This window comes from Danio rerio, chromosome 1, assembly GCF_049306965.1.
Source record: "Danio rerio strain Tuebingen ecotype United States chromosome 1, GRCz12tu, whole genome shotgun sequence".
Classification (NCBI taxonomy): domain Eukaryota; kingdom Metazoa; phylum Chordata; class Actinopteri; order Cypriniformes; family Danionidae; genus Danio; species Danio rerio.
This window is the reverse complement of record NC_133176.1, coordinates 11,797,992-11,819,285: the sequence shown is the minus strand read 5'-3', so window position 1 is coordinate 11,819,285 and position 21,294 is coordinate 11,797,992. Positions and strand designations below refer to the sequence as shown.

At 34.9% G+C, this 21,294-nt stretch overlaps 1 protein-coding gene across 6 annotated transcripts in view; it reads right to left on the bottom strand.

Annotated features, from left to right (window-relative positions):
• Nucleotides 1–21,294, bottom strand: part of dachb (dachshund b) — a 103,954-nt gene that overhangs the window by 36,716 nt on the left and 45,944 nt on the right. For all 6 annotated transcript variants that reach the window (XR_012407203.1, XM_073952698.1, XM_073952648.1 and 3 more), the window contains 1 exon segment: nucleotides 666–778. Coding sequence is in view for 2 of the 6 variants with exons in the window: in XM_009305776.5 (XP_009304051.2) it covers nucleotides 666–778 (113 nt within the window). In the remaining 4 variants the exon portion in view is untranslated.

Genomic DNA, 21,294 nt, shown 5'->3' with positions numbered 1-21,294 from the left:
AACACATTCTAATCTGTTTTTAGTAATTTTTTAATCATATTTATTGTCTTGTTTCTTTTATTCTTGTTTGTGTAAAGCACTTTGAATTACCATTGTGTATGAAATGTGCTTTATAACTTGCCTTGCCTTACTATAGTGTGAATCAGTGTGCGGGGTTAAACATGCAGTGATGTAGAACTAAGTGTTGATCATATTCTGTGGAGGTGGAGTTTAGCCACACTATTATGACATAAAAGTGTCTGACATCATTTTAGCTTCCTAAGAATTAGCCATACTCATCTAAATGTGGGAAGAACGCATAACTTTTAAGTGTAATAAATGTTTTCTTCTTAAAGACAGAGCCGATTTCAGCATCCGTCCACCCTTCCCGATGCGTTGGAGTTGAGACGAGAGGAAGGGGGCTGCGAGGTTTTTGGCCAGTGAGAGGAAGAGGGAAATAGAGAGGGATGAACAGATGGATGAGTGATCCCGCTGGGGTGTGTCATTCATCACTGTCACCCGGAAAAAGAAGGTGCATGAAAGATGACCGAACAGAGCGGCACAGAATGAAAGATGAGCAGAAGGACGGCAGAGGAGGGACTGATTTAAGCATATACTTTTCATATGTGTTGAAGTGAGGAAATTGAGGCTCATCTAAATTTTCAGCGCACTCAATGAGGGTTTACCTGTGGGTGAAAGCAGGGCTGGAGACAGGAGGTTTGCTCTGTGGTGGAGGATTCTGGGGCTTTCTTGAACACTGGCCCCATAGGAGCGCTTAGGTGGGCGTCCTGGACGAGAGCTGGAAGGGGTGTAAACACACATTAGTATTGCAGCCATTGTTAAGGACAACAGAAAGGACTGCTCATAGAAACACTGGTGAAAGATGTACACAATGGTCCGTTAGTTAATGTATTTACTAACATTAACTAAGTAGGAATAATCTTGTAAAGCATGTATTAATTATAGTTCCACATTACTTAATGCATAATTAAAGTCCCAATTGTGCTTGTTAAGATTAGTTAATGCAACTGAGAACGATTTAACTTGAATTAAATTAACTAACATTAACAAAGTTGGTTAAATATCGTAACAAATGTATTACTAATTGTCTGTTCATGTTAACATTAACTAACATTAACCAATGAACCATTATTGTAAAGAGTTGCAGACATTCTTTTACATTTCTAGATTAAATTACATCAACATCTCAACATATCATGGCATAACATGCAGCAAAATTACAACAAAACATCACAGGATACTTAATGATATTTTTAAAAGTTCATTTTAAAGAAAACCCCACTGATAACAGTTCTCCGTTAAAGAGAAAGTTTGGCCAGATACCTCGAAACATTTTAGAAACCTGTAACCATTGACTTCCATAGTAGGAAACAAATGCTATGGAAGTCAATGCTTACATTTCTCAAAATAACTTCTTTTGTGTTCAGCAGATCAAAGAAACTCGGACAGATTTCTGACAAGTGAGGGTTGAGTGAATGATGGCAGCAAACTATCCCTTTAAATTTAGCAATCTTTCAGGTAAATATTTTACTTGTGATATAATTTTTATAATATATATTTGAAATATATTTTAATATATTTTAAACTGATTGGGTTGTACAATACTGGTAATAAGCTGTTATCTAATTTCTTTTTCTGTTATTTTAAGGGTTCGCTTGTAAATATTATTTCATACTATTAAATATTCAACATCTAAAGCTGTCGAAGCAGAGATGAATATTACATAAAGCACAAATAAATGGACAACACAACTGTTAATCAACTGATATTTTTATTGTGTAATGGAGAGCACTCGTAAATATGAGACTGTTTTATGAATGTTATGTTATAGAGGTCAGACATTTTTAAGGACTTTTGACTGTATTAAAGTTTTTGAATGGATCCTGACAACACAAAAGATCCACTAAATGTAACGTTAAATAAGACTCAACAAATGGTAATAATAAATGTTTACAAAGCGATGTCATACTTCTGAGAATCAAAATCGCTATATATATATATATATATATATATATATATATATATATATATATATATATATATATATATATATATATATATACATACATAGTTAACTTAACTTTTCCGGCTTTTCCCATTTTTTTCAGATTTTTTCAGCACATTTCTAAACATGATAGTTTTAAAAACTCATTTCTAATAACTGATTTATTTTATCTTTGCATTGATCACAGTACATAACATTTGACAAGATATTTTTCAAGACACTTCAGCTTAAAGTGACATTTAAACTAGGTTAATTAGGATAACTGGGCAGGTTAAGGTAATTAGGCAATTTATTGTATAACAATGGTTTGTTCTGTAAACTCTCGAAACAAACATTTTCATAAAGGGGCTAACAATTTTGTCCTTAAAATGGTGATTAAAAAAATAAAAACTGCTTTTATTGTAGTCTGAATAAAACAAATAGGACTTTCTCCAGAAAAAAAATATATTATCAGACATACTGTGAAAATGTCCTTGTTCTATTGAACATCATTTAGGAAATATTTAAAAAAGCAAAATAATTATGTATATATATATATATATATATATATATATATATATATATATATATATATATATATATATATATATATATATATATATATATATATATATATATATATGTATCTATATGTATTTATGCCTATATCAGAAGGCCAGAAAGTAATTATTTTTTTATAAATGGTTAACATATTGGTGTCTGTGATGCAGCAGGTCCAGAGACTGATGTATACACTATGATTATATATTAAATTCACTTTAATATGTGCTATGACTTAAAAAGTGGTCATAAGCATACTTTCCCAATTCAAACGAGTAGCATCTTGAACCCGGAAACAGTATTCCATATGTTATGACCTAACAAGCGGATACTAATATTTGTGTTTGCTTCTATATGCTCTTTTTGGACTAGCTTTTTGGTCAGCAGAGGTCCATTCATTAATTTTCCTTCAGCTTAGTCCCTTTATTTATCAGGGGTTGCCACAGCGGAATGAACCGCCATCTATTCCAGCATACGTTTTATGCAGAGGATGCCACAACCCATTACTAGGAAACACCCATAAACTCTCACATTCACACACATACACTAGGACCAATTTCGCTTATTCGCCTATAGCACATGCAAAAATATGCAAACTGCATACAGAAGCACCAACTGACCCAGCCGGGGCTTGAACCAGTGAATTTCTTGCTGCTGAGCCACCATGCTACCATTAGCAGAGGTTGTTTTGCATTTTTTAAATCACTAAATACCACACCGAATATCGATTACTGCATGAACTATCTTTTATGTAAGTTTCAAATGGGATGTCCAATAGTTCCTTGTTCACATGCTACAAGTGCTGTAAGTTCAACATTACACTTTTTCTGTGACCTCACCTTTCAATCATGGAATAAGAACCAACAGCCATAAAGCATTCAACTACTATATAAAACAAACAGAATATACAAGCTGTAATGGTAACAGGAGGAGAGAGAAAGAGGACAGCCGGTAGTTTTTCTTGCTTTTGTTTATAAGGTTCATCTCAGGGGTAGAGGCACAATCTCTGAGCAGTCAAAGGTTAAAAGACTCTGAGGGGCTTTTGCCCTGGAAGAATGTGGAAGAAAAAAAAGAAAGACCTTTAAACAGAGGTCCGTGACTGACAGAGGAACAGACTGAGTTTAACATCCTTCCATTGATTTATGTGGCAATGGTAAGTCGAGCACAACTGTGATCTGTCTCCTGATGGAGCAACAATCATGAACTCATATGTGAATAACAAGAAAATGACATTGACGTACAGTGAGCTAGCGAACCGCTGGCATTTCTGTTTAAAGAAGGGATATTCTGTCAACCTCAAAAAATGGCAACTTTTTATGAGTTTTGGCTATTGATTGACAGCATTTCGGGGCCAGAAAAAACTAACTTTTTAAAACATGTTTCAAAGTGCAGGATTTGAAAATGCTACCATTTGTTGTCTCGGTGCTATTTTTTTTATTATTAATAGAGGAATAGCGTCCAAATTAACAACTCCAAATTAGACACATTAATACACTAGAGAGTCGATTAGCAGAGCTGGTACAGATGTACATACACCCACAATCAGCCGCAGTGAGATTTTAAAGACTTTTAGGCCCCGTAATACATTTTAGCTGTGAAATGGCGTTTTAGAATGAAAACAATCAGCGTCCACACCGGCGTTTCACCCAGCGTTTCTGAACAGATCTCCGTCCATACTACACCGCTGTAAATGCACATCACATGACTACACACACACTCTAGCATGCACTTCAGCGTGCACATCTACCCATTTAAGAGCTGTATGGCAGTTTACAAATTAGACAACAACAAGCTTCCTTTTCCTGTAACAAAAGCACGGTAGATAACAGTAAATCTAATTATTATTATTATTATTATTATTATTAATATTATTATTACTGATTGATTGATTGATTGATTGATTGATTGATTGATTGACTGACTGATTGATTGATTGATTGATTGATTGATTGATTGATTGATTGATTTTCTTATTTTTTTTTATTGGTTTGTTTTTTCATCTTATTTTGTGTAAAAGAATCCAATCTCAAATCTTTAATTTTTTTTTTACACAAAATAAGATAATAAACAATAAAAAATAAACAAATTAAAAATTAATAATTATGACAAAAATAATTTCTTGTGAAAAACCTGATGCGGCCCAGCCTCAGACTCTGCCTCCAGCAGTCCCCAGGTAAATTGAGTTTGAGACCTCTGGCGTAAGTGCTGGAGATTTACATCTGATTCCAGAGCTGGCTTTACTGCCAAAATGTGCGTGAAAATAGCCTTCGATTAATAATTCAGACCATCTCTCAGCCTTTTCAAAACTTATTTTTACCATTAAAAACTATTTTTCTTTAAAGTACATCATGGCATTAAGGTGTTCTAAGTAGTTGTTAAGGTGTCGCTAGGCCATTGTTTACTGCCACAAATCTCATGGCTCGGGTCCCTCCTTTAAATGTACATCTATGGCATCTTTTATCCTTTTAATCACCCGCTATTCAAAAACCGTAGCTCATAACGCTTTGAAAAGTAATAGCACGGCTCTCCTCAACAAGGCACACAATCTGCAGTATTATTCATGTCTGTAGCGTAAACGGTGCAGGGCGAGTCATGCACTGAAATCTAATACTCTTGTATTTCAAAAGAGCAAGGAAAATCCTGTTTTCTTGATATGGCCCCTTTGAAATCTCTGAGTATTAACACAGGCTCAGCAGCAGTTTAGATGTTAAACAGAGTACATTTAGATTTTGAAACAATACGGATCGTGTATGCCTTTTTCTTTTGCACGCTTAATTAGTTTGATGCATAAAAGAGCCACAAGCATATGTGAACGAATCCCAACAGAGAGACAGGGAAAAAAAAGGCATTTCCACGGCAGTTCAGCTGCTCGTATCTCTCTTTTCATCCCGGTGTGTAGTGTTTATACATCCACTAACCCGCTGTGTCAGCCTAACAGGAATGTGTGCAGTGTGTGTGGGACGGTGTGTTGATGTACGGGGGTGTGAATGGTTTCCTCTTTCTTAAAAGCACAGACAAAAGGAAGAACGCTGTTTACAAAGCTTACAGTAATACAGCTCTCGGAGACGCTCATTCATTGATCTCTTGATACCACTTCTCTCTCACTTTCTTTCTCTCGCTCGCTCTTTCTGTGCGCACACACACATAGAGAGACGCACAAAAAAGCTAATCCAGATCTACTGACAACAGCTCTTTTGTTCTGTATTATCAGAGAGAAAAGAATCCCTCTCTTTTAGTGAACGACAGGATGAGCCGCTGATGGAAGCGATGCAGTCATGCAGAGGTCACTGGCGCGCACAAACTCTGAATAAAATGACTGGCTAAACAAGCTAGTCATGCCAACATCATGGCATCAGATAAAACTGCATTTCCGCTGCTCAACAAGTAAAGCAAGAAATGCAGCGGGAATGGGTTTGAATCACTGGTGGAAAATTACATGCATACGTGTACATTAAATATATGTAGCATTACTCTTTTCAGCTGACTTAAAACTTTGTGAAGTTTATTCATAAACTAATTTCGAGAGGATCACGTGCTTATGATTTATCACGGCTGGTCTTGAATTTGCTAATCAGTATCTTCCAATCATTCGATACCTAAGCTACTATAAATAACCACAGTTTTCAATTCACTTTATCTTCGTTTGGAAGAAACCCCCCTCCTCCCCTTTTCCTCCTCTTTTACCTCTGACTGGGCGACACGGCGGCCCAGTGGACAGCACTGCGAGCCCCACAGCAAGAACACTGCCAGCCCTGGCCCCCCAGGACCGGTAGGTGTTTGTGAGGAGTTTGTATGTTCTCCCCGTGTCGGCGTGGGTTTTCCCCGGGTGCGCCGGTTTCCTCCCACCATCCAAAGACATTCAATATACATAAAAACCAAGCATTTATCTAACCCTTGTGTTCCCTTAGCTACAGCAGCAGGGGAGTTCTGAGATTCACCAAGCTCAGGCTCCCCTCTCGCTCTGCCAAACGGGAGGAAGCCTTGGACTCGAGGAGTCCTTGAGCTCGGGGCTCTCTCCCAGGACAGCATGCCAATCAAGCTTTTATAAATCATCGGCTAAGTGTGAACTCTTGAAATAGACATTGAAGGCTTTCTTGGTGTGAATGTAACATTAAAGAGCCCCTATTATGGTTCTTTGAAAATGAGCTTCCATGCAGTGTGTAACATATTACTAAGTGAATGAAAACATCCAGCTAAGGTTTAAATCTAAAAGTGCACTGTGTTTAAAACTATTGATTCTTTAGTGAAATAGTCGACTCAGAGTCGAATAAATAAATCGAGTTGGGTTCGGATTTTTTGTTTGATCACATCGATATCGAATCATCGATACAGTACATCACCAAAGATCACTCAGTGATCACCAAAGATCACTACAGTACATCACCAAAGATCACTATTCATGCCAGAGTCCAGCGGAAAAAGTAAAAAAGTGAAGTAATTTGTGTGGAACTTATCTTTATTTATTTATGATTTGGTTATGGGTAAAATAAAGACCATGCGGGTCAGAAACGGCAGGCTACAAATAATTCACTCGTTATGAATTTATTAATTATTTCATAGCCATCTCCCATCGCGATGTTTCACATTAGACATCATACAATGCCAAATTGGTCGACATCGCCTAACCCTGACTAGCATATTCTTTTTTCAATTATTCTTTTTTTTTTTTAAGGGGTTTTTCACCTTTTATTGGGATATCATAGTGTAGGTTACAGACTGGAAATCATTGGGAGCAGAGAGAGGGGAAGGGTCAGCAAAGGACTCGCCGCTGTCGCCACTGGCTTGCATGGTTCAGGATCTGAAAAGCTACTCATCGATGAATTTGCTCTTCAGTGTCAGACTCTTAATAATGACTTCAAACCACACTGAACTGGGCTAAATTGAACTGAACTTATTCACCTTATTCTCAGCTGACGAGCGGGCGCTGCCATTTGAATCTTTTTGTCTCGCGACTTCCGGTCACATTCACTTCCATTCATTTTTTGACGTTAACAACTGCTCGTTACGCTGCTTGATGTTGCAATTTAATATTTTCTTATTATATTATGCTACTTGGTCTGTGTAGTCATGCAAACATTTGTTTGTTGAGCAAGTAGTTTGGCCATTTTCTGCCGTTTATTATTCCTAGTCATTTCTCCCATAGGCGACTGAATCGGAAGTTCTAAGACAATCGCGAAAACAGGCGCACTTCCGCATTTTAGAATAAGGTCAATACACTAAAAACTGAACTACCCTGATCCAGTTACTATGACCATTTATGTGAAGCTGCTTTGACACAATCGACATAGTAAAAGCGCTACAAATAAAGCTGAATTGAATTGAATTGACTTTGAGCCGGAAATCAAACTCAAGTCACGTGAACACTACAATGCTATATGTTGGCGCACCTAACCATTAGACTATTGGCACAGACAACACTAGCATCAAAGTAAAACAGGCTCTTTAGTGTTTTCAAATCACTTCTTTTCCTGGGTCAAAGATGTATGTGGACGTCATGTGTAACTAAAACAAAATGCATACGTTTTTAAGTAAAACTCATATTGTAAACAGAGCCTTTGAGGTGGGGTTTGAGGTCATTTTAGGAGTTTTATTATTGCACTGTCAGGGGCCTTTCTCTTAGAGTTGTTTAGGGCCCTTAAATGTCTAGGATCAGCTCTGGTCACACTGGCTGGGAAAATGTTTGCAAAATGCAACCTTTGAGTTGCAGTCTGGAGCCCTGATGAGGTTATTAGTTATAACTGTTTTACTTATGTCTTCGAGTGGTTGAGTGGCTACATAAGGTGATAGATTTCAGTACTGTTGTTGTTTTCATTATACTTTCTAAAGGCCAAACAGAAAATGTTGATTAGTCTAGCACACATTATGCAAAAACTCCCAACAAAATAGATTTTTTTTCAAGTTTTTAATCATTTTCAATTACATTTTTATTTTTCCGTTGTGATTTTTCTTATGCGATACTATATTTTTATTTTGGCGAAGCGTAATATTTAATTTGCTCTTAAATAGTTTTGTTTATAAAATCAAAGACACATTTCCCAAGTAGCGCACAACGGAGCATTATCTAATCTAATTGAATCGAATTAACCCAGCTGGCTCTCATACATACAGGCCTATTGCGTGAGATCTTGATGATATTTGCTGCCTCGTCTTGAACACAGAATAGCTCTTTATTTATCGACGTGTTTACTCCAGAGTATATAGGTGAAAATATTATCGCGTTTGATCAAGGACTCTGCATGAAGCATATATCAGACCACACCCAGGAGCCTGTTACTGTGCAAAGCTCCTTTCAATCAATACTCTGTCATCAGCCATGATTGGTGGCAGATGGAGGACAAGAGAGGAGGATTCCCCTCGAGATCAAACACATATTACTGAAGCACGCACACACATACGCACACACACAGATCGACAACTAGTGATTTTGTCAGTCACACACAGACACACACATACACACAGACAGAGGTGTAGCTGCACTATTTATTGCTGTGATAGAGATGGAGCAGCTGTCATAAGCGTTGAACACAGGTTCTCTGCAGTTCCTCTTTACAGCCATACAAGTTCACTTATAATAACTGAATAAACTCTTAGAGAAACATCTTGCGATTGGATTTTGCTAAAATAAAAAATACACACTTTGAGCAAGGTTTTTTGTGACCCTAGACCTTAAATGTGTCTAAAAAGTTGCACAGGATTATTTTTTGGCGTATCTAAAAATACATTGCATGGGTCAAAATGATATCATTAGAAAATTAAGTAAAGGTCACTGTATATTTCTTTTTATTTTAGCAAAATGTAATTTTGAATTGTTTCTCTAAGACTTTTTTCTGTACAGTTATAAGTGAACGTGTGTGACTGTAAAGAGGAACTGCTGAGAACATGACATTAGCAAGACTTTTTTTGTAAATTTTCTATTGTACATATATAGAAATAATATATATATATGAATTATATATATATATATATATATATATATATATATATATATATATATATATATATAAATTAGCAATGTGCATTTCTCAGCCCTTCATTTAGACAACTTTAAAGGTGAATTTCTTGGGTCTCCAGTTCATAGCTGAGTGATATGGCTCATTTCCACTGATTGGTATGGTATGGTATGGTATGGTATGGTATGGTATGGTATGGTATGGTATGGTATGGTATGGTATGGTTTGGTATGGTATGGTATGGTATGGTATGGTATGGGTCGATACAGGTCATCTTTATCAGGCTTGTGTTTTTCATGCTAAGAGCGTACCAATGGTACTTTTTTGGTGTGCGTGGTGTACGACAGAAAGTTTCACAGGATGTCATTTTTGCTCAAGGAAATGTCTACAGTAAAGCTGTACGGGTCGTTCACATATCATATGAGAAGCACTTCTCACAAAACAAATGCTTTAAACACATAAATACTTGTGTATAAACGTTCATTATTAACTTTCTATTAACATAATTTGATTATAGCTGCAGATCATTGACAGTGCGACTACTGTAGAGCCTAATGTAACATCTGCAATTATATGAAATAAATAAATAAATGCAACATATATGAACACATACAAACCCTTACAGTCTCCGATGTGTTACCAATTACAGAAAAACTACACACAGCATACAATTAGTCCTTATTTGTGTTCAAAAACAACACGCAACATAGCCCACAGTCAGTGCAAACCTCTCATCTGTGTCTGTAATCTTCACCAGCACATGTAACCTCTTGTTAGAAAGTAATTCTGTCATTCCGTGTTCATAATAGTCCAAAAGGTGATGATAATAGTTAAACATGGCAGTTTGTTCATGTTTTAGGTTGCAAACGCATCATTTGCTGCTTTTTTTCCAGGCTTCTCCTTTGTTTTTTCGCACTTCACTCTTGCGTTTGTCCCTTTCTGTCAGGATCATCGGATAACAGAGCGCATCAATGATCATGAGCAGGTTATTAATGAGCTTTAAAAGTTCGTTATTTCAAATATAGACGAGATCGCGAGCTCTCTGGACAAAGTGAAACCGATTACTTTTATTCGGGCTCGTAAAACAACAACAGGGCACAGCAGATTTTGTTCTTCTTGGCTTTGTGGCTGTTCATCAAGACAACGACAAGTTTTGTTTGAGTTTGGGTTGACCATGGCTTATTATTCGCATACTGTGCATCTAGCTCCGCCTTTTGGTACCCTTAGTACCCTTTGCGAAGGGTGCCGAAAAAGTGGTACGGTATGGTTCGGTTTGGTACGCCTTTTGACAGGAAGTCAAATGAATGGAAGTCTGTAGGGGGAAAAATGTGGTGTGACTGCGGCTTCACTCTTCAGATTGATTGGTTGTCTAGTGATCTCCCATTAGTGTCTGAAGAAATCTTTTTTCAATTAAATTAAATTCACCTTTATTTGTATAGCGCTTTTACAATGTAGATTGTGTCAAAGCAGCTACACATAAAAGATCATAGTACATTGAAACAGTGTGGTTCAGCTTTTTAAACGTTTAAGTTCAGTTCAGTTTAGCTCAGTCCTCTTCGGGGAACGTGGGTTTAGTTAGTAACCGAGACATACTCTGCAGTTCCACTTTACAGTCAAACATGTTCACCTATAATAACTGTACAAAAAATGTACAAAAAAGTGTTAGAGAAACCATCTGAAATTACATTTTGTTAAAATAATAAAAAAGAAAACATATTTTAAAAATACCCATCAGATCATTTATTATGTAATGTAGAATCTGCCCATTTTGGTGTCAGAGGACAATGTAGCTGCTTCTCCAGGCTCAGCATTCTGAAGTGTTTGTCTGCTTCCTATCCTGCAGTTTAAAAAAAGTTTTAAACTTATAAAACTAATTATTAAGGGGCAGCTGATCACAGAGTGTTGTAACATGTTTTAATCCCAGTTTCTTTTTCTTATAGGGACATGGCACCTTTCAATCCATTTGGAGGGTGTGGAAAAACGCACTCCTACATCACAATATGATGGGCCTCAAAATGGGAGGGATTTGGATCCTATTTTTCAGTCAAAAAATTAAAAAGAGAGACTTAATATCTTTATATCACCCCAGTATGACTGTGGACATACTATACAGTTACATACACACAGTTCTGTCCGAACAGCTTCCAAACGTTGATTTTCATCATAAGCGTGAATTAAAGTGATTTTTTTAACCCTCAGATTCCCGATAATCAAATAATTGTTTCTCTGCAAAATAATGCCATATCCTAACAGCCCATACATTAATGTAAAGCTCATTTTTTCAGCTTTCAAATGAACTTGTAACTTATAACTTGTCACACAATGGACACTTATAGTTGGTTTTGTAATCCAGGGTCACATACAGTATAGTGCCAATAGAAAATCTTCATACTTTGTGAAAATCTGCACGTTTCCTCACATTACACCCTGCTTTCAATAGATATCAGGCTAAGATTGTAGAAAGGCACAGGTTTGACTTTTATGCCAAATATCATTAGAATATTAAGTAAAGGTCATGTGCCATGAAGATTTTTCGTAAATTTCCTACTGTAAATATATAAAAAAATATATATTTTTGATTAGTAGTGTACATTGCTAACCCCAGTAGTCTTTTTTAAACCCTCATATCACAGATTTTCAAATAATTGTGTTATTTGTAGAAAATCCTCATACCCTGTGAAAATCTGTACATTTTCTCACATTTCTCTGCTTTCAAAAGACCTTCGAGATAAAGTTGTAGAAAGGCAGAGGTTTGGAGAAGGCTAGAAAATCCTGCCAAAGGCTGCAAAAGTTATTTGAAACATGATTTGATTTCAGGCTGTATGACAAATAAAGTAATTATTTCAAAGGGGAATGATGATTTTCATAAGCACTGTATTGATTTTTTTAGATTAACATATAGCCTTCAGATTAACATTCAGATTTAAACATTATAAATGTGTAATATTACAAGACTTTCTGCCGTCACCGTTTAGTGAGGAAAAAAATACAGTAAGTTAGCCATTTGCCGGTTGATTTCCATGAAAAGGTTAATCGCTGTGAAGTTGGGTCTGCAAAGGTGAAAAAGGAAGCTTTTTAAAAGCAGTCATTACTTTTGTAATGGTTGCCTTTAGTACTGGACAAAAGTACACACCTCACCTTAAACATTATTTTGCACGCCATTTTATCTCTTCATGAATTTATTATAGAAAGAAATAGCGTTATTTTACAGCAAATATCATTCTGCACCTATATAACCTTTAATTGCTTAATGCCCATATAATTTAATGTATAATTATAAAAAAATATATTATATCATATTATTATTCTATTCTATTATAATGTATTATATTATATTATGTTATATTATATTAGTATTATATTATATTGTTTTATATTATGTTATATTATAATTATATTATATTACTTTATATTATAGTATATTATATTATACTATATTATATTATTTTATATTATCTTATCTTGTATTTTATTAGTATTATATTATCTTATATTATATTAGTATTATATTATATTATTTAAAATAATATAACATAATATAATATAATACTAATATAATATAATATTAGTATTATATTATATTATTTTATATTTTTCTTATATTATATTTTACTATATTATATTATTTTATATTATCTTATATTATATTAGTATTATATTATGTCTTACTATATTATTTGGTATTGTATTATGTTTTATTATATTATCTTATTTTATATTTTTATTATATTATATTATTTTATATTATCGTATATTATATTATACTATATTATATTATTTTATATTTTCTTATATTATATTAGTATTATATTATATTATGTTATAATATTTTATATTATATTATATTACTATATATTTTATTAGTATTATATTATATTATTTTATCTTTTTTTATATTAGTATTATATTATATTTTTCATTTATTCATTTTCTTGTCGGCTTAGTCCCTTTATTAATCCCAGGTTGCCACAGCGGAATGAACCACCAACTTATCCAGCACGTTTGTACGCAGCGGATGCCCTTCCAGCCACAACCCATCTCTGGTAAACATCCACACATACACTACGGACAATTTAGCCTACCCAATTTACCTGCACTATATTATGTTATATTAGCTTATATTTTTTTTATATAATATTTTCTATTACCCAAGTAACCTTTAATTACTTAATGGGTATGTCATAATAATAATAACAATGATAATAATAATGAAAACAAATATTATCCTTTTTATCCTCATAATTTCGATATTTACTCTTATTATTTTTATTAGTAGAAGTAATAATTAGGTCTGCACTGCACGCTTGCGGTTTATAAAAATTTTGGCACGTTAATCTTGTTAATAATATCATTCAGAAGGTCATGATTTGCACTCGTTAAATATCTACTTTATATAGCTTTACTTTACATTCTTAGGAGATATAGGACATAGAGATTCTTCTGTATCTTTAAAATAAGTAATTATTTAACAAGTGCGAATCATGACCTTCTGAATTATATTATTATTATTAGTCCTAAGAATATTACTTCTTACTATATTACAGGTATACTGTACATTTTCTAATATTTTTAGGAAACTCGTTGCGTTTTTCTGCATCACACCTGAACTGTGTTTTCCCTGTGCGGACACCGAACTGGTCCTGTCTGTTTCTTTGTGTAGTTTTTCCTCAATGATGTCATGGTGTTCAGCTCTAGAGGGAATCCCACCCTTTATTGATCAGTCAAGGTTGTCTTCTTTACTGGCTTTTTTTTTTCATTTGAGCTCGCTATTGAATTTATATAGCATATGCCTCTTTGCCTAGCTACTATCAAGAATGATAATAAGGACAGACAAGCAGCACAACACACATTAAACACAAACACACACACATCTATACACACAAGCACAATGACATCTATTGACTTTCTTCTAAGAATTGCAATAGCTCCATCTTTCTTTGGCCGGTTTTGTGTCGACCGCAGAAGAGCTAATTACAGTCTCTTATTTTCAATTGAGTGAGCAGATGACAGAAAAAAAATCCCCATAACAAAAATAACAAAGAGGAAAGCGAGGGAGAAAATGAATTAGAAGATCACCGGGAGACAACGTTCAAAACCAATATCATTTACAGCTCCTGATACTTCACATTTGTATAGTACATGATGAAAAGATCACAGTTCTTAAGGGCTGAAGTCTGTACTAATTCTTAATTTTTGATAATGCAACACACACATACTATGGTAGTGGTGGGAAATGTTGTTTGGGTAAAACATATTAATTTCTCTAGAAATTGTGAGAAGCAAATAATTATAAGGAAATCTGGCTTATTGTACAGAAGTTAACTAAAGCAACATTTATAAAATAAAATTAAAAATATTATTTCTAAAAGTTTTTTTTTAAATATTTTAAAATTTTAGTTTAGCTTAATATAAATATATATAATCAAGCTAATTTATGAAAACAAAATTATTGTATAAAAACTGGACTTTTACTTTATTTTATTAAAATAGATATACTCGCCGGCCACTTTAATAAGTACACCTGTCCAACCACTCGTTAATGCAAATTTGTAATCAGCCAATTACATGGCAGCAACTCAAAGCATGAAGGCATGTAGACAAGGTCAAGATGATCTGCTGCAGTTCAAACCGAGCATCAGAATGAGGATTTAGGTGACTTCGAACGTGGCATGGTTGTTGGTGCCAGAGGGGCTCGTCTGAGTATTTCAGATACTGCCGGTCTACTGGGATTTTCACACACAACTATCTCTAGGGTTTACGGAGAATAGTCCGAAAGAAACTAAATATCTAGTGAGCGACAGTTCTGTGGGCGCTAATGCCTTGTTGATGCCAGAGGTCAGAGGAGAATGGCCAAACTGGTTTGAGCTGATAGAAAGACAACAGTTTTTTATTTTATTTATTTTTAAATAAGCACTCGTTACAACCGAGGTCTGCAGAAGAGCATCTCTGAATGCAAAATACATCAAACCTTGAGCTGGATGGGCTACAGCAGCAAAAGACCACACCATGCCCCTCCTGTCAGCTCAGAAATCTGAGGCTACAATTGACACAGACTCACCAAAATTGGACAACAGAAGATTGGGAAAATGTTGCCTGCTCTGATAAGTCTTGATTTCTGCTGCTACATTCGGATGGTAGGGTCAGAATTTGGCATCAACAAGATGAAAGCATGGATCCATCCTGCCCAGTATCAACGGTTCAGGCTGCTGGTAGTGATGTACAGTAATGGTGTGGGGGATGTTTTCTTGGGCCCATTAGTACCAATTGAGCATCATGTTACAGCCACAACCTACCTGAGTATTGTTGCTGACCATGTCCATCCCTTTAGGACCACAGTCCACCCATCTTCTGATGGCTACTTCCAGCAGGATAAAGCTCCATATCGAATCATCTCAGACTGGTTTCTTGAACATGACAATGAGTTCACTGTACTCAAATGGCCTCCACATCGTGGATGTTTCAAATCTGCAGCAACTGCATGATGCTATCATGCCAATATGCAGCAAAATCTCTGAGGAATATTTGCAGTAGAATCATTTCCTTGTTGAATTTATAGCATGAATGATTAAGGCAGTTCTGAAGGCAAAAGAGGGTCCAACCCGGTACTATTATGGTGTACCTATTAAAGTGGCCGGTAAGTATATAATGTAATATAAATTTTAAATATATTATATATATATATATATATATATATATATATATATATATATATATATATATATATATATATATATATATATATATATATATATATATTATTATATTATATATTTTAAATATCTGTTATATTCTCAATTTTACTTTAATACTATCTCAAATTTAACTCAAATCAACTAAAAAAAGAATCATTTTAAGAAATCCGGCTTATTGTAGTGAACTAAAACAACATTTTAAAACTAAAATAAATAAATAATATTTCTAAAAATAGTTTTTATATTTTTTATTTTAGCTTAAATATATAAGTAAGCTATTTTTCAAATCAAATGATTATATAAAAACTATATTTTTACTTTATTTTATTCTAATAGAAAAAAATATATATATTTAGAATATATAGTGAAATATAATTCATTTTGACCAACTATAATGCGAATTTGATCTAAATAATAAAAAAACTCAAATTTAACTCAAATTAAATTTCAACAAAGTTTTTACAACAATTAAAAAAATACAAGGATTACCAATCTTTCAATTATGGCTGTAAATTATACAGAAAATAGGTCGGGAAGTACATATTTTATGGTATTAAAGGTTAAAGTGAATAACTGATTTGTTTATAGCTGCCTGTGATGCATTTTTAAAAAAAAAATACTATCGAAAAAATGTTTTACAATAAAATGTTTTAAAATGAGCTTCTCCTGGTCACCAACATGCATCTATTTAATTAAAAATAGAGTATAATTTGTAAAATTGTGAAATGTTATTGCACTATAAAATAACTGTTAAAAGGTATTCTACCCCCCCCCCCCACCCCCCCCTAAAATAAAACAAACAAAAAAAACATTTGACCGGTAGCGTATATTATTGTTTGGTACTATGAAAGTCATTATCTTACTCCTTTTTTATATATTATTTTTTATAAAAATGCATTACAGGCAGCTATATTCAAATCAGTTGTTAATTTTAACCTTTAATATCATAAAATATGTACTTCCTAACCTATTTTCTGTAGTTTTCAGCATTGGTTGAGAGATTTGTAATCGTTGTAATTTTTTAATCGTTGTAATAATCTTATGATTAATCTATCAAAGTAAATAAAACAGAAAACCTTTGAATAATTCTGCATGAAAACCACAGTAAAATGCATTTGAAGTACTGTGTATGAAAGCAGTGTATAGGAATGAGAGGGGAAATGGACAGACTGAGAGAGAGAGAGCGAAAGAGAGGCACAGTTTATCTGCTCTGTTTCTTGACCACACAAAGACACCATTCATTCTCTTTCTAAAAAGAATCACAGAAGCAAACAGAAAACATAAATGCTGATTTCTATTCATAGAGCGAAAGAGGAAAAGGGGCACAGGGAAACAACAACAACCAGTGGCTTAAAGCATTTTTATTATTAATGCTTGTGTAAATTTAGAAATGTCTTTGAAAGATGAAATGACCAAGTGAACAGCCTTGAGAGTGATTTACATTCATAACACGCTTATGATCTGCTCTAAAAACTAAATATAAGGTGAAATCTAAAGAAAATATGAATAAATATATGTATAATTGTGTCAGTTGTGCAATAAATGTGGGCAAGTTCATTGTCTTTGTTGTTGTCATTTTGATGGATTCAGCCACAATATTTTTAACCAAGCCTCTCTTACCGTTAGTTTGCAATGAGGGAATGATGCACAAAAAGAATGCCCCGCCCCCTACTCAATATTCAGTTTCAGTAAAAGTGGATCAACATAAAGATATAAAAGTCTCAACAACTTTCGGTTCATGCAGACTTTAAAATTAAAAAGGTATATAGTGTTAAAACGTTGTAAATATTCCTAAGTGTTCTTAAAACAAAGAAAATTGTTATTTAGAGAACTTAACCCATAACCCTAACGTGAAAAATTAAATCAACAGCATGATTGTGGGCAGCTGTGAGGCTGCATTTAGACTAGTGCATTTTCATTTTAAAACACACAACTTTTACTAATTATACTTGGCCTCTGCAATACTAATGAATTGTCGACCCTTATAAATTGAGACTTTTGGAAACACTAAATCCAGTTTTAGTAAAAAAAATAAATAAAAAAAGGTAGTGGGCTTGTATTTAATTGTAGAAAAGCACTATGTCCAGATTCCTTTGCTGTGTCATTGCATATTCCCCTCTGATTCGTCAATCCCAATCATATGACTACTATACTGAGTTTTGTTTCTTTTCTTGTGACCCGCACTTTAAAGGGTCACTAAGGTTTGTACGAAACATTTTTTACCTGAGAGCTTTTCGCATCTGGAAATGGTGAAATCCAGATTTGCTGCTCATCTCCTCTTAAAAAAGACGCAACTTCAGTTGGTGTTGATTGTCCTGATTCTAGAGATTTGGTAAGTAAGCGCGCAGTGGTCTTTGTTTATTTATTCAGTGGGAAAGTTAGTTTGTATCGTCACCAGTACTCTTTCAGTGTTGAAAGAAACACCTTAGTCAAAATGATTTCTAAGTTACTAAGTTTACAGTATGTTAATATTACTACAATATTATTATATTACAATATTACAATATTATCCACTGTAAATGCGGCTCTCAGAGTTTAAACATGTAAACACCGCAATCAAACTATTACCGTCATGTAGGATTTTTGCTGCATTTTGTGACAGGATAGTTTATACACATACGACTTTCTGACGCTACTAACCCTGTGCACTGAGACATACAGAATTTTTTTTCTCCCATTCGCGTGCGGTATCAAAAATTTCATTAACACTACACTCCTCCAGCAGTTCCTTTTATGCAATATCTTATTTGTCAAAGGGGGCATGCAGTAAATGTTCTTGCGTGAAAGTGCCAAACTGCAGTTAAAGTCGACAAATTATTAATTTGGCAAATAAATTGATTACTGATGTCCACGTAAACGCAGTCACTATCTTTCTTTCCTGCGTCTCTGTGTTTGTTTTGCCTCTGTGAAAATCAGCAAGTGCCCAAACGGAAACTCACGTTTTTATGCAAATGTTCCCTCTTTCCCTTCCCCGACACTGCCACCTAAACAGAGTTGGACACCTCCTTGACACCTTTCCTGACTTTTTTTCCAAACTAGAGGTGTGAAAACACCCCGCTGAAACAGGGTGGGTTCGTACCCTTTTAGAAACTGAGATGGTAGAAAGTAGAAAATTGTGACAATGCCATCATATTTTGTATTTATTTTATACACTAAAAAGGCAAATTAGTTTCAATATCGAATGATGTCTGAAATGAATAAAATATTTTACTGTTTTACTGTTATCAAACCGATAACACACGCACGCAAATTCTCACAATGCATGCAAATACAGAAACATGCAGCAAATAGAGGAAATGTGTCAGGGCACTCTTGTTTACAGTCAGCAGTGTTGTTGTTAATTATGTAATTCATCAGATTATTAGCGCATAAAAAGTATACAAACACCAAGGAGCTGTACAACCTGGACTTGTTTGCCTAGAGCGCCAGTTCAACTTGTTCAATGCATACTTATGTGTGCCTTTGATACAGCCCTTGATGCTTCTTACGTTCTTGTCGCAGCACCAGGAGCACCGGAATTAGGCACCGAAATTCATATGCTAATTCGGTCAGGTGCATACTGGTCAAAAAGGTTCCGGTGCAGCCCTACTCCTGCACCCCAATACCACATCTTTAAGTTGAACCATACTAAGCACGAGGAAGTGGAGCTTTCTGGCATCAGGCTAGATGCTGGGCTCATATTCCCCACTGTCTCCCCTTGATGGAGAGAATGCCTCGAGCTCAGACGTCTTTCCGGCCTCAGAGCCCTCTCCCTGGACAGCAAATTATAAATTTCTCCGAAATTATAAATATTTAAAATATGCACCATCCTTATTAATAAACTGCATAGTTTAATCTAAACAACTACTGTCTTGCCTAAAAAAGCCCCAAAAGTACATTATGGTGTCCAACAGCAGCACTGTTGAATTTTATGTGGGCGGAGTAATACAGCAGGGTGAGGAGGTTGTATGAGTTCTGTTACTGGCAGAATATCGCACACCTATCAGCCAATCTGATTCGAGAACCAGACAGAATTGTTAAATAAAAATATATAGTTTTAGCTTCTGACTTGCATATTCTAGTAGTGTGGATGGAGATCTTGTCTGAAAGGTAGTAACATCAGTCATTTTAATTTAAAAATGCCAGGTTAAAACAAAAGCAGCCTCCCAGTTTGAGCTAAAATGTATATCTTTAGCATGGAAATGAGTTGCACATGAAAGCTCAACTCATTTCACAGTGTTTTGTTAAGTATGAGCAAAGTGATGCATATAGTATGTTAGTAATCGCCTCTAATGACCACAGTTCTTCACTGACCGCTTGCCAGTTTCCGCCTCTACCTCATGAATACTTCTCTTTCTTTCTCTTCCTCTCCTCCTGTCTTTCTTATCCTCTTTGCCTCCTGCATATTAAATCATTTACTTATTCAATTCTCTCCACTTTTCTCGCTCTCTGTCCTTTTTAGATAGAGGACATATTTGCAAGCCAATAAACAATCCTCTGTGTGTGTGTGTGTGTGTGTGTGTGTGTGTGTGTGTGTGTGTGTGTGTGTGTGTGTGTGTGTGTGTGTGTGTGTGTGTGTGTGTGTGTGTGTCGGAAAAGTGCCAAGTCAGCACAGTCAGGGATGACACCTTGTGATCGGACAGAGAGACGCGAGCAGCATTCGCAAAGGTGCTGCTGGGTGAGGATGGGGGAAAATGGGAAAACATAAACGTATAGGAGAGCAGAAGAGAATTAAGCAAGAAGCCTTATAAAGTGCGTTACAATTATTTTAAGACAATTAAAACAGGAGGCATTGAAGGGGAATTCAAATAATTGGTGAACTCTGGGAGTCCTGCAAGAATGCTTTCTTTGCCATTCCAGATGACTTTATTAATAAGTTATTTGAGTCATTGCAGAGATGTATAGATGCAGTCCTCCAAGCTCATGGGAGTCATACACAATATTAAACTCTTTCTCCACTGCACCATGACTTTATATTCTATACTGTACATTAAGTGACAAGACTTTTGGTTACGCAAAGTCAGACCTTACTGTCCCAATTAAACAATTAAAAATCAAGGCATGATCATATTTTATTTTGGTAAAATTAGCGTAATTTAGAGGCTTTTGCCTTTCATATAAGCCAATT